The 14,353-nt window shown below is 43.7% G+C and overlaps 1 protein-coding gene across 2 annotated transcripts in view; it reads right to left on the bottom strand.

The window, feature by feature from the left end:
* tgfbr2b (transforming growth factor beta receptor 2b) overlaps positions 1-14,353 on the bottom strand; it is a 76,106-nt gene that overhangs the window by 25,692 nt on the left and 36,061 nt on the right. For both annotated transcript variants that reach the window (XR_011889748.1, XM_072283530.1), the window contains exon 4: positions 4,839-5,650. Coding sequence is in view for 1 of the 2 variants with exons in the window: in XM_072283530.1 (XP_072139631.1) it covers positions 4,839-5,650 (812 nt within the window). In the remaining variant the exon portion in view is untranslated. The remainder of the gene's footprint in view (positions 1-4,838; positions 5,651-14,353) is intronic.

Below are 14,353 nucleotides of genomic sequence, written 5' to 3'. Positions count from 1 at the left end.
GTGTGGATTATCGAAGGAACCGGATTACAGGTAGTCGGATTAGTGAATGTCGACCTGTACGGTACTATAAAATTATGCGTTAGTTCCTGATTGTTATCGATTGAGGAATTCATTCAGTGTACCTGTATGCTGCCACATTTTTTTTTGACTAAATGCAATTGTACAAAATTAGTGCAGACACTTGGTGTAGATAACAGACTGTCTTCATACAATGCCATCGGTGATTACATCCTCCCAATCTCATTTTCATTGTCACATTCAAGATGATTGCCGATACCTTCAAACTCTTTGTAACTCCTAATCTGAAGGAGTGAAATTGTTACATTTTCACTCTACAGTGTTTCTGGCATCTCCAAGCCTGAATGCTTGAAACCGCAGGGAGCAAAACAATTCTGATTTGTCTTACTGCTTATTTCTCAACAACTATCAATCACAAAAATCACTGCTTCTTGAACGCAAGAGCACAAAAATGATGCGATTTAAAAACTGTTCTCCCTAAGCGCAGTTTAGTGTCTGAGGGCCCCAAAAGTGCACGCGTCTGACGCTAGTTAGAAACTGTTCAGCACAGTCTCCTGGCCCAATTAAACCTCAGAGTGTCCCAAATAAATACTATTTACTCAATCAGTTTTTGTTCTTTAAGAATTGTTCCAATTAAGTGGCTGACGTAATCCACTGCACTTCAAAACATTTCACTCGCATCAAATGTGCTGAGATTATAAAGAGCAATCTACAAAGGCAGAGCTGAGGCAGGAGGAGCTTGGCTGGGAAAGAGCATCAAGGGATATGGAGCCAAGGCATGAAAACTGAGTTCAGATGGTAGGTTAGTCAGCTTCTTCCCGGCCTGAAAAACCCTTAAACTACCTTGGACTGTATTTCTCCTCCCTTCAGTATTGTACCAGGTCATTATGTTTATTTTGTACAGGTCATGCATAACTTGTGTTCACTTAAATTTGTTAACTTGCGTTTGTAATACAACGTGCTGCTGAAAGAGCTAATTTTCGTGGCATGTATACCCTGTGTATGTACGTCCAAGATGGCACTCACACTTACTCCTGTAACTACCCTCCTGTATGTTAGCACTTCAGTGACAATATTGCAAGCCCAATATATCTAAACGATCACCCCCATTTGGTCATCCTTTCAATGTTGAACATTCTTCAGACCCCCCCCCCCGCCCTTCAAATTCTTGCCCACCAGTAAAGAGGAACCAACTTTCCAACAAGCAGAGAACGAAGAAGTAAAAGTCTGGCGACAGATTCGGTAGAAGTTATCACGAGATGTTTTGATAAGGAGGGAATGTTTCCATGGACAGATGGAGGACAGCGTGGCAAGGTGGCCACAGACACAGCTGGGACAGGAGAATATTTTGAACTCAAGTGGCCTGCTGTCATTTGAAATGGACCATCAGAAAAGCCTGGGGAGTGGGGTGGGGGGAAGAAATCAGATTCAATCGTAACTTTCAGAACAGAATTGGACGTGTAACTTCTGTTCTGAAAGTTACTATTGAATCTGATTTCTTCCTCCCCCCCTCCTTTACTGATAAGTCACAGGCTGCAGCTTTTTTCTGTTTTAATTGGATGTGTAACTTAAAACAGAAAAAAGCCTCAGCCTTGTGGGAGAGGCAGTCTGTGTGACAATAGAGGTAACTGTTTTAAAATGCTGATGGTCCAAAAGGCTTGCTTCCTTTGCTCTATGATTCTAAGATCTACTTCTATGTCACAACGATAACTGAAGAAAATGTATACATCGTAATGAAATCATACACGGACAAATAATCTACAGTGACAGTTAAAAACTGCTTGAAAGATCTCCTGCTTGCTTACTTCAGGATGTATGACTTAATTTTGAACTAGTGGCAAGTTCCACACCAGTAACACAAGCAGCTCATTCACACGCCAAGACTATTAAATAGCATCGATCTGCTGGCTGAACGCCTGCTTACCCTCATTTATTAACGCAAGGCAGTGACATTAATTGAGTGACAAATAGCAAAACCCTCACCAGACGAAGTCAGCCTTTTAGCAATGCCTAATATGCTGTGCATGTGGCTTTCAGAGATGTTTCTCGTGGCACTAGCACCATAGGCACGTTAGCACAACTGAATGAAATGGACTGTGACAACATGGATATGAATCTGGCCAAGGGACAGGAGAGGTGGTGCACGGCTGTTCTTAGGCTGAAAGGAGACTTATAGTAGCGTTTGACAGAATGACAATGACTGCTCTTTTTGGTCTCTCAAAACACCGAGAAAACAGGATATCATTTACAAGTCTGCAAAAAAAAAACACCATACATAGCAAGAACATCTTGAGAAGGGAAGAGACACATAAATGAGTTGGGTTGGTCCATTCAGTAAGAATAAGGAAAACTATAAAATGCATCATGATATTGAATGTAGGTGGTAGGATAACTTGTTAAGTAGGGGCAATTAGTCTATAGTCTGTTTACTGAGGCATAGGATGTAAGTGCCCTTCTCAAAGACAGATTGCATCCAGATGGAATACTGTGCTCAGTACTGAACACCAGACCCTTGAAAGACTCGAGAGAGAGCGCACAAGAGATCTGCCAGAATGTTGACTCTAGTGTGGAGACATCTCGGTACAGTTAATTTCACGGAGGAGATTAAAGAAAAAAAAAATCAATAGTGCAGTTGATAGTGGGGAGGTGAGCCTCAGGACACAGAATGACATCACTCAGTTGGTAAGATGGGCAGAGCAATGCCTAATGGAATTTAATTCTGACGAGTAACAGGGCTCGGAAGTGTGCGCTGAATGGCAAGGCCTCCGGGAGTACTGAGGAACAGAGGAACCTTGGGTGAAAAGTACGGAGATCTCTAGATGTAGTAGTGCATGTAGGCAAGATACACTCATTAAACAAGCGTAGAACACAAGAGCATGAGAAGTCACGGTATAAAACACCGCTTAGGCCACAACTAGAGTACTGTGTACAATTCAAGTCAGGTGAGAATATGATTGCATTGGAGAGGGTGCAGGGGTTGAAGTGCTTCATATACAAGTAAAGGCTGGATGGGCTGGGTACACATTCCTTGGACTGAAGGTGACTTTGGAGAGTTAACCCTCTTAACACTAATCCTGGGCATCTAGTTCCCTCAGAGGCTTTTAGACAATCTGTGTGAATTAGTTTGTTTCAACAAAGGACTTCAAACCTTCAGAGGTGTCTGATCAGTTAGAATGTGCTTGCACTGTGAAGATGTACTTCAATTGAACCACTTGTCAGGCACGGAATGCTGAAGGAAATAATGTCGTTGAAGTTATTGAAGTTGTGTTGTCTTTAAGAGTATAAAACCTTGATGTACCACAAGTTTGGGAAGACTTTGCCGAGAGAATGTCTGTCATGATGGAAAAAAGTCTTTCACGTCCACCAGTTTCTCCAGTGATTTAGTCAGTCACAAAAATGGGTACTGCAGGAACATGAAGGAAGGAGCCCCTGTCCTTATTGGCACGTAACAGAGTTGGTACAGGAAAGGAAATTTGATGGTGATGACGTAAATGAAAAAAAAACAGATGGAACAGAGATCTCACACACACAAAGAATCAGAAGTTTTTGCTTCTGTGATCATTTGACCGGGGGTGGGGGGGGTGGGGGCGGTGTTGGGTGGAAGGATGCTATTTCCACCTATTTCCACAGGAAGTTTGTCTAAATTTATTTTTAAAGCTGACTTTTCCTTAGAGACTACAGGAACTGTTGAAGAACCCTGGACAGGTTCAAACACCTGCTTTGCTCAAGACAACTTTTCCCAAAGTTTATCTGCAGGTGTCAGGCTCCTAATTAACACATGCCAAATCCTTCCGGAGGAGCTAATGACAAGTCTAAAAATAGGCAGGCCCAAGAAGTGCAGTAGTAGCTTAGATTAGGTGCAGGATACATTTCAGTCAGCATTGTGGCTCAGAAACGAGCGCAAAATGGCAGATACCGATGACGAGGTATTGCAAGCGCAAAGCTATGTGGATGGGGAGAAACAGGTGACCTTCCACTGTAGCCAAGGGACAAAATGAACCAAGGCAAAGCCAGCAACCTGAAAACTACAAGCTCAAAGCATTCCAAGCCAAGAACCCCACAAACAGCAGAATAAAGCAGTTTGGGACTAGGGCCAGGATTAGAACGGCAAGGAATGGTTGTGGAGTCCTGCTGATTTAGGCTTTGAGGTTATGGACAAGATTACTCCTGGTCCACAAGGTTTTCAACTGACAGTAGGGACAGAGTTACTCCTGCTGTATTAGAACAGGAGGTTAATGGAGAGGATTAATGCTGTAGAATTACAGACAGGATTAGTACTGTAACTGTATCTCTAAATTGTACAGGGTATAAACTACAGTGTGGAATCAGGCTCCCGACAGCTTTGCAGTTAGACTGAATTCCAAGTAACAAAAATAATAGAGACCTAATGGAAGGTGTTTGTTAATTAATCCAACAGCAATGAGCCAGTTACAAGCCAGCCTTGCATTTTAATGTGTTTTGCAGGAGCACAATTAAAACTCATTTGATAGAATCATATCTGAGGTATTAGGGCATTGGTAGGGAGGTTTTTCACCCAGAGAGTGGTGGATATGTGGAATTCTCTGCCCCAGAAGGCTGTGGAGGCCAAGTCTCTGGATGTTTTCAAGAAAGAGATGGATAGAGCTCTTAAAGATAGTGGAATCAAAGGTTATGGGGATAAGGCAGGAACTGGATACTGATTGTGAATGATCAGCCATGATCACGGTGAATGGCGGTGCTGGCTCAAAGGGCCGAATGGCCTACCCCTGCACCTATTGTCTATTGTGAAGATTCAGAGCAGAGATACCCGATAGTTTGAAGAGATAAAAGCTTGCACTTACCTGCCCGCTGTTAGCCAAGTCATCTATTGACAGAGACGACTCCAACCGCAAGGACAGGCCAAAGTCGCACAGGCAGCAGGTCATGTCGTTCTTCACCAGAATGTTGGAGCTTTTGAGGTCCCGGTGGGCAATGGGAATCTTCGGCCGGCCACAGGGGGTGTATTCACTGTGCAAGTGGGCGATCCCCTTGGCCAGCGACCCTCCCAGCAGGCACAGATCCTCCCAGCTGACAACGTGCCTCATCAAGTAGTCCTGCAGGTTGCCCTGGGGGTGATAGGCGGTGATCAGCCAGTACTGCTTGCCCATTTCTGTATCCCGCTCCTCTGCCGTCAGGAACTGCAGCACGTTCTCGTGCTTCAGGTTGGCGTCAGAGAAGATCTCCTTCTCATTCTTCCAGGACACGTATTCATCGAAGTGGAAGATCTTCGCGGCCACAGTCTCGAACTGCTCGGAGGTGCTCTGTCGTAGCTTGGCCTTGTAGACCTCAGCGAAGCGGCCCTTGCCCACGATGCCGTCCAGCTCCAGGGGCAGCAGTTCAGTGTTGTGGTTGATGTTGTTGGCGCAGGTGGAGCTGATGTCAGACTGGTCGTCGTCCAGGCGGATGGCGCACCCTTCGCTGCGGTCAATCGGCCCCCGGATCCGATGACCTGCTTTCTTGACCTTCTGATCCTTTGCCCACTCTCTGTTCAGGGCCTTCTGTCTCTGGACCCGGTACAAGTAATAACCGAGGGTCACCACGAAAGCAATGACGAGCAGTGGGATGAGAGTGACGAGGATCACTTTGGTGATAGATTCCACGTCCACTGGGATATCTAAAGTAGACGGATACCAGCAAAATTGTAACAAAACACAGGCACCACAATCAGTTCTCAAAATCACCCTCTTGAATTGAATATTAAAAACAGAAACCACAGCCCAGAATTTAACCATCCCACTTCTGGGTAATCTCCCCTGAAGAAACAATATATCAAAAGAAAGAACAAATCACACATCTTATGAATGGATCAGAGTTTATCAATATTGACCAGCTCTGGAGCACTCGAGCAGAAAAGAATCAGTGGAGCATTCTAGCTGCTGTCAGCAACTGACCACTAACTGGTTAATCCCTGGGCTCTTTAAGGATAGAGAAGGGGAAACTTTACTTCCTTTTTAGGAGAGTGATGGTTTTTCCCTGTTTACCTTTAAATGTTGACAGTTAACACAGATGAACATGTCAGCGCCTACTTAACTGTTAAATTTTCCAATAATCTTTCGGAACTTTGTTCAGTCTATAATATTAAGTCGGTTTCGGGAAAGATTATGAGGCCCGTTAGTTGGGGGTCAATCATGGCTGTGGCATTTTAGCTGTCCACGTGATACACAGTCCACACGCAGGCCAGGCCAGTATGACATGAAGAGCAAGTTGTTGCCCGTGCAGCAGGCTCCCGCTCTCCACACAGCTGAAGAATCCAAGGGAACGACAGAAACCGGTATAGTTTGGCACTGGCGGCCTTGCAGGAGTTGCCTGTCGGAGCAGGACTCTTTGTAGGACTGCCTCAGGGACCCCTGCTCAGGATTTTTCCTCTGGGTTCACTCCTGCAGCCATCCCCACAGGTGGGTATAGCCGCAAGGCAGCAGAGCTTTGAGATCAGAGCTTTCCCCTTTCCTAGACGAGATGCCAACCATGGCTGACGAGCCCCATCAGCCTGAGGCAACTGGTTTTAAGATGCTAACAGCCCACATTTGCCCCTTCTCCTGTCAGTAGAAATGGTTCCCCCGGGCTTAGTAGCTAAACCGCATGTGAAGGCCAGGAACTGGACTTGGTTGTCAGAGGCTGTTTGAGACATACACCATTAAGAGCATTTAATGGGTAGTGGGAGCTTATCCCAACCAGCTCCCCTGAACTTAAGGAACCATTACATCTCATCAATCGCTCTTCTGCATCCATTGTCTTGAATTAAGACTCCATGGGCCACCATGTTGCTTTGAAGTCAGAAAGTTATGGGTTTAAGATCTCAGCCAAAAAGGCATGGATACATAATTTGGGAGAAGATTCCCACATGGCAAAGTGGGAGTGCTGGGCAGTCAGAAGGACTTTCTTTCAGTTGAGGTTTTAAATGCTTGTCTAAAGTGAAAAGATTTCGCTGGAGTATTTCAAAGGTCAAGGGTCTCATTCTTTTAAAAGCCTCTCAATCCTCAAGCCCTCATTCTTGTATCAGCCAGCATCTAATCATGTTATCAGATCATTATCACATTTCTACTCGCAACATCTGGCTGCATGCACTGTAGGTACCTTTCTCTATCATCTATAAAAGGGACCTCATTGAGTGCAAGGTGCCTGGGAGATCCTATGGGCCCAAGAAGGTACAACAAAGAGGAAAGCATTTCCTGTAAAAGTGTGTGGGAAGGACTATGTGTGTACTCAGCAACTCTCACCACTCTCACTGCTCAGAGTGTTCAACCTTCAATGGAGCTAAACAGCCCAGGAACCAAACCAACTATGCTTCACAGGACAAATGTAGGTACTACATGAATCACAAAGGACTTTTAGAGTTTCGAACAGTAGTACAAGTTATGGATCTGTTCACCCCAAAGAAGCAGCAGCTTCCGAAAAGGAACGATGGGGCAACCATGGCTAACAAGGGAAGTCAAAGCCAGTATAAAAGTAAAATAGCAAAAATTCACAGGAGTGCGAGAGGATTGAGAAGCTTTTAAAAGCCAGAAGGGAACTAAAAGACTATAACGACAGAAAAGCTGAAATCAGAAGGTAAACTAGCCAATAATATATACTACTGAGGACACCAGAAGTTTTTCTCCCCCCACCCAGATATAAAGAGTTAAAGAAAGACAAGAATGGGCATCAGACAGCTGGAAAATGGCACTGGTAGGGTAGTACTGAAGGGACAAAGAAATAACAGATGAACTGAAGGAGTATTTTGCGGCAGTCTTCATTGTGGAGGATTCTAGCAGTGTGCCAGAAATTCAAGTGTCAGGGACGGGGTGAGTGTAATCACTAATAATAAGGAGAAGGTGCTTGGGAAGCTGAAAGGTCTGAAGGTAGACATTATGTGGACCAAATAGCGCTCATTCTAGGGCTCTCAAAAAGGTAGTTTAGGAGATTACGGAGGCATTAGTAATGATCTTTCAAGAATCACTAGATTCTGGAATGGTTCCAGAAGAAGGGAAAATTGCAAATGCCACTCCACTCTTTAAGAAGGGAGGGAAACAAAAGACAGGAAATTATAGGCCAGTCAGCCCAACGTCAGTGGCTGGTAAGATGTTAAAGTCCTTTATATAGGATGAAGTAGCGGTACTTGGAGGCACATGATAAAATGAGCTGTAGTCAGCATGGTTTCCCCAAGGGGAAATCTTTCCTGACAAATCTGTTGGAATTCGTTGAGGAAATAACAGGCAGGATAGGCAAAGGAGAGTCAGTGGATGTTGGTTATTTGTTTTTTCAGAAGGCCTTTGACAAGGTGTCGCACCTGAGGCTGCTAAACAAGAACTCATGGCATCACAGGAAAGATAACAGGGTTAATGTACAGTTACAAGATAAAGTTTGTGAACCCTTTGCAATTAGCTGGTTTTCTGCATTAATTACTCATAAAATGTGGTCTGATCTTCATCCAAGTCACAATAATAGACAAACACACTCTGTCTAAACTAATAACACAACCAGTTGTACTTCTTCTCATCAATACTGAGCACACCATTTAAGCAATCACAGCCTAGTTTCGAAAAAATATGTGAACCTCTTCTACAAAAGCTATTTGGAGCCAGGTGTTCCAGTCAATGAGATGAGATTGGAGGTGTGGGTTGTAGAGGTGCCCTGCCCTATAAAAAAGACACACTAAGTCAGGTTATTGGCAGAGCCTACCCTTCTCAAGAAATATCTGTTTATATGCACCATGCCTTGATCAAAACAATTTTCAGAGGACCTTTGAAGAACTGTAGAGATGCATGAAGCTGGAGAAGGCTACAAAAGCATTTCTAAAGACCCGAGCATTTATCAGTCCACAGTAAGAGAAATTGTCTACAAATGGAGGAAATTCAGTACTGTTGCTACTCTCCCTAAAGTGGGCATCCTGCAAAGATCACACCAAGAGCACAAGAGCTGAAGGAGGTGAAAAAGACTAACAGGCTAACAGCAAAAGACCTGCAGAAATCTCTAGAACTTGCTGAAGTCTGTTTATGTGTCCACTATAAGAAAAACACTGAACAAGAATGATGTTTATGGAAGGACACCATAGAGGAAACCACTGCTCTCTTAAAAAAAACATTGCTGCACATCTCAAGTCTGCAAAATATCACCTGGATGTTCCACAATGCTTCTGGGACAATATTCTGTGGACAGATGAGACAAAAGTTGAACTTCTTGGCAGAAATGCACATTGCTATGTTTGGAGGGAAAAGGGCACTGCACACCAACAGCAAAACCTCATCCCAACTGTGAAGCATGGTGGAAGGAGCATTATGGTTTGGGGCTGCTTTGCTGCCTCAGGGCCTGGACAGCTTGCAATTACTGAGGGAACAATTAATTCAAAATTGCATCAAGACATTTTACAAGAGAATGTCAGGGTAGCAGTCTGTCACCTGAAGCTTAATACAAACGTTTGTAGAAGTTGGATGATGCAAAAAGAAAATGATCCAAAAGACAAGAGTAAATCAACAACAGAATGGTTTAAAATGAAGAAAATGTGTGTTTTGGAATGGCCAAGTCAGGGTCCAGATCTTAACCCACTTGAGATGCTGTGCCATGACCTGAAGGGGGATGTTCATGCAACGTATCCCAGAAATATTGATTAACTGTAACAGTTTTGTATGGAGAAATGGTCAAAAAATTCTTCCTTGCCATTGTGCAAGTCTGATCAGCAGCTACAGGCAACTTTTGGTGGAGGTTATTGCTGCTAAAGGAGGTTCTACCAATTATTAAATACAAGGGTTCACATATGTTTCAAAAGGTACATTTAATGTCAGAGAAATGTATACAATATACATCCTGAAATGCCTTTTCTTTGCAACCATCCACGAAAACAGAGGAGCGCCCCAAAGAATGAATGACAGTTAAATGTTGAAACCCCAAAATCGCACCCCTCCAGCTCCCGTCCCTCCCACGCACAAGTGGCAGCAAGCAACGAGCCCCCCTCCCCCACCAGCAAAAAAAAAGGCATCGGCGCCCACCACCGAGCACTCAAGCGTGCAGCAAAGCAACAGCAAAGACACAGACTTGCAGTACCCCAGCCTGGACTGTGAATGATTAAACAATGTGTTCAATAAAGATATGAAAAGTACAATTGTTTGTGTTACTAGTTTAGGTAGATTGTACTTGTCTATTATTGTGACTTAAATGAAGATCAGACCACATTTTATGAGTAATTAATGCAGAGAACCAGGTAATTGCAGAAGGTTCACAAACTTTTGCTTGCAAATGTATGATTAGCGTTAGATTCCTCTGGGCATGTACTCACTGGAGTTAAGAAGAATGGGGGCTGGGAATTCTTATTGAAACATATCGAATATTGAAAGGCCCAGACAGAATAGAGGTGAAGAGAGTGTCTCCAATAATGGGAGAGTTTAGGATCAGAGAGCACAGCCTCAGAAAAGAAGAACATTCCTTTAGAACAGAGATCAGGAGGGATTTCTTTAGTCAGAGGGTGGCAAGTGTGTGCAATTTTTATTTGCCACGGTTGTGAATTTCAAGTCATTGTGTGTATTTAAAGTGAAGGTTTATACAGTAGGTTATTAGTAAGGGCATCAGGGGTTACAGGGAGAAGGCAAGAGAGTGGAGTTAAGAGGGCAAATAAATCAACGATGATGGAATGCTGGGGCAGACTCGATTGGCCAAACAGCTCAAACCTGCTCCTCTGTCTTATGCAAATCAAGAAGGCTTAAAGGAATGACTGACACTTAAACAGCCTAGGCAGATAACTGCAATAGATACTGTAACACAAGTGCAGCACACAGATTGCAATATCCTCTCCAGAGCTGTAAGCAGTGCATAAAGCCTTGCATGTTTTCCACCTGATTTGTACTTTGCCAGTGAACCATTACTTATTTAAAAAAAAACCTTACTTTTGTATTTATATTTGATGGGCCAACACGGGTGAATGCTGTCTGCAAATTAATGAGAACAGTGGAAAATAACACTGTCTGCAGCAAATTACTTACTCCTGGTAGTAATCTCTCATGGGCTACTATCAGGAACCGAGTCTAATTTATTACACATTTGGAATGGAGTCCTCAGCTCACCTGCTGTGAAGCAGATATCCTGTAACAGTACCCCATGCTCTTATCCTGACCAAAAAGACATGGGAGTATAGTTCTGGCTGTATTTAAGGACTGTAAGCACAAACCACAGAACCACCAGCCTGAGAATCCAACATCAGTGACAGATAACTTACTGGAAGGCATTCTACCTGCATTTGGAAAGGCAAGGATTGACTAGGATAGTCAGCATTGCATTGTGCACGAGTGACAGTGCCATGATTGTGTGTGTGTTTTTTTCTGAAGAGGTGACTGATAATAGTAGAACGACTTATGTTGTCTACAAGGCTGTTGACAAGGTCTCACATGATAGGCTGGTCTGAACATTTCGAACATCTGTGATCCAGGGTGGGCTAACCAACTGAATGCAAGATTGGCTTGGAGGAAGGAGTCAGAAGGTTATGGGTAACTCTAGGTAATCTCTTAGGTAAGGACATGTTCAGCACAGCTTTGTGGGCTGAAGGACCTGTATTGTGCTGTAGGTTTTCTATGTTTTCATGTCTCAGTTCTGTAACATCTTTGAACAGCATGTTACTGAACCAACAAGGGAATGTGTTATCTTGGATCTGGTCTTAAGTAATGAGACAGGTAAAATTAGTGATCTTGTAGTTAGGGACCCTCTTGGAAAGAGTGATCACAGTATGATTGAGTTTCTCATACAAAAGGAGGGTGCAATAGTTCAATTTAAAACCAGTGTATTATGCCTAAACAATGGAGACTACAATGGGATGCGGGAGGATTTGGTTAGTGTAGACTGGGAACACAGGCTATATGGTGGGACGGTTGAGGAACAGTGGAAAACTTTCAAAGAGATTTTTCATGGTGTTCAACAAGAGTATATTCCAGTTAAAAGCAAGGACAGTAAAGGATGGGCAGAGCCAGCCATGGATAACTAAGGAAATAAAGGAAGGCATCAAACTAAAAGCTCGGGCATACAAAGTCGCCAAGAGTAGTGGGAAACTGGAAGTTTGGGAAAACTTTAAAAAGTCAAGTCAAATTTATTTATATAGCACATTTAAAAACTACCCACGTTGACCAAAGTGCTGTACAGATCAGAGCAGATAGCTAAAATCACAAATACAAAAAACACAGACATAACCAACAAGGCAAACAGCTTATAGGCACAAAAGAAACAAACACAAGGGCCGAGGCACAAGTCAAGAATCAGCGACATCAGGAGGATTCAAACATTAGTGAATAAGAGTAAGTTTTGAGCCTAGATTTAAAAGAGTCGATGGAGGGGGCAGATCTGATAGGGAGGGGAATGCTGTTCCACAGTCTAGGGGCTACAATAGCAAAGGCACTGTCACCCAAGCTTAAGTTTAGATCGCGGGACAGCCAGGAGCCCCAAGTCAGCTGACCTGAGGGACCAGGAAGTAGAATAAGGGGTTAGAAGGTCTGTGATATGGAGGGGGGGGCAGCCCATTTAGGGCTTTATAAACAAACAGGAGAATCTTAAAATCAATTCTAAGAACGACTAAGCCAGCAATAAAGAAAGGAAAGATAGATTTTGAAAGTAAACTAGCACAAAATACAAAAACGGATAGTAAAAGTTTTTATAATTATATAAAGTGGAAAATGGTGGCTAAGGTGAACATAGGTTCCTTGGAGGAGGAAAGGGGGAATTGATATTGGGTAATGAGGAAATGGCAGAGGCTTTGAATGACTATTTTGGGTCGGTCTTCACGGTGGAGGACACGACTAACATGCCAAAGAGAGATGTTATGGATACGATGGGAGGTGAGGACCTCGATACAATAGCATTCACTAAAGAGGTAGCGCTGACCAAATTTGTGGGCTGAAGATAGACAAGTCTCCTGGTCCTGATGGAATGCATCCCAGGCTACTGAAAGAAATGGGCCAAAGTTATAGCAGAGGCTTTGGTGATAATTTACCACAATTCTCTGGACTCTGGGCAGGTCCCAGCAGATTGGAAGACAGTGAATGTCACGCCACAGTTCAAAAAAGGATGTAGGAAAAAGGTAGGTAACTATAGGTAACTATTAGTTTAACATCTGTAGTTGGGAAAATGCTTGAAGCTATCATTAAAAAAGAAATAACGAGGCATCTGGAAAGAAATGGATCCATCAGGCAAATGCAGCATGGATTCAGTAAAGGCAGGTCCTGTTCAACAAATTTACTGGAGTTCTTTGAGGATATAACGAGCGCAGTGTATAGAGGGGAACAGATGGAGATGAGGAGGAACTGCTTTTCTCAGATGGTGGTGAATCTGTGGAACTTTCTGCCCAATGAAGCAATGGAGGCTACCTCAGTAAATATAGTTAAAACAAGGTTGGATAGATTTTTGCATTTTTTTTTGTGTGCCATACTCTGCCAGAGCCTTGGCGACCACTTTTTCAAGTGGTTGTCTTGGAGGAAAGATTCTGTGAGTGGTCCCCCACGTCCTTCTCACAGCGCAGTCTTTTTTTTTTTTACGAGGCCGAGTTGCAAGCTCGATACTCAACCCGGCATGGATGGAAAGCGTGCCCGGGAGCGGCCTGACTGGATTTGAACTCGGGAACCTTCGCTCCGAAGTCTGGCGTTGATGACACTGTGCCACCAGCCGGACTCCGGAGCAATTTTTGCATAGTAGGGGAATTAAAGGTTATGGGGAAAAGGCAGGCAGGTGGAGGTGAGTCCATGGCCAGATCAGCCATGATCTTATTGAATGGCAGAGCAGGATCAACAGGCCAGATGGCCGACTCCTGCTCCTATTTCTTATGTTAGGAAGGGTCTCGGCCTGAAACGTCGACTGTTTATTTCCACAGATGCTGCCTGCCCTGCTGTGTTCTTCCAGCATTTTGTTTGTGTTGCTGTGGTAGAGGTCTGTTGTTTTTTTTTTATGATTGGAGGTCTGGACCAGTGGTAGGCTGCAGGGATTAATGCTGGATCCCCTGTTTGCCACATCTATTAACTATATGGACAAGAATACATATGGTACGGTTAATACCTTTGCAGTGACACCAATATAGGTGGTGTAGTGGACAGTGAAGAAGGCTGTCTAAGATTGCAAAAGGATCCAAACCAACCGGGAAAGTGGGCAAAAGCAAATGGCAGATAGAATTCACCTCTGACAAGTGCAAAGTGATAATATCAGGGATGGATGCACACAGTGAATGGCAGGGCCTTGGGCAGTGTTGTACAGGAGAGAGAACGAAGGACATGTAGGTAGTTCCTTGAAAGTGATAACACGGTCAGACAGGGCGATGAAGAAGGTGTATGGCACACTTATCTTCACCATTTGGGGCAGTGAATACAAGATTTGGGTGAAA

Source organism: Mobula birostris, chromosome 19, assembly GCF_030028105.1.
Source record: "Mobula birostris isolate sMobBir1 chromosome 19, sMobBir1.hap1, whole genome shotgun sequence".
NCBI lineage: Eukaryota > Metazoa > Chordata > Chondrichthyes > Myliobatiformes > Myliobatidae > Mobula > Mobula birostris.
This window is presented reverse-complemented; position numbering and strand designations above follow the sequence as displayed.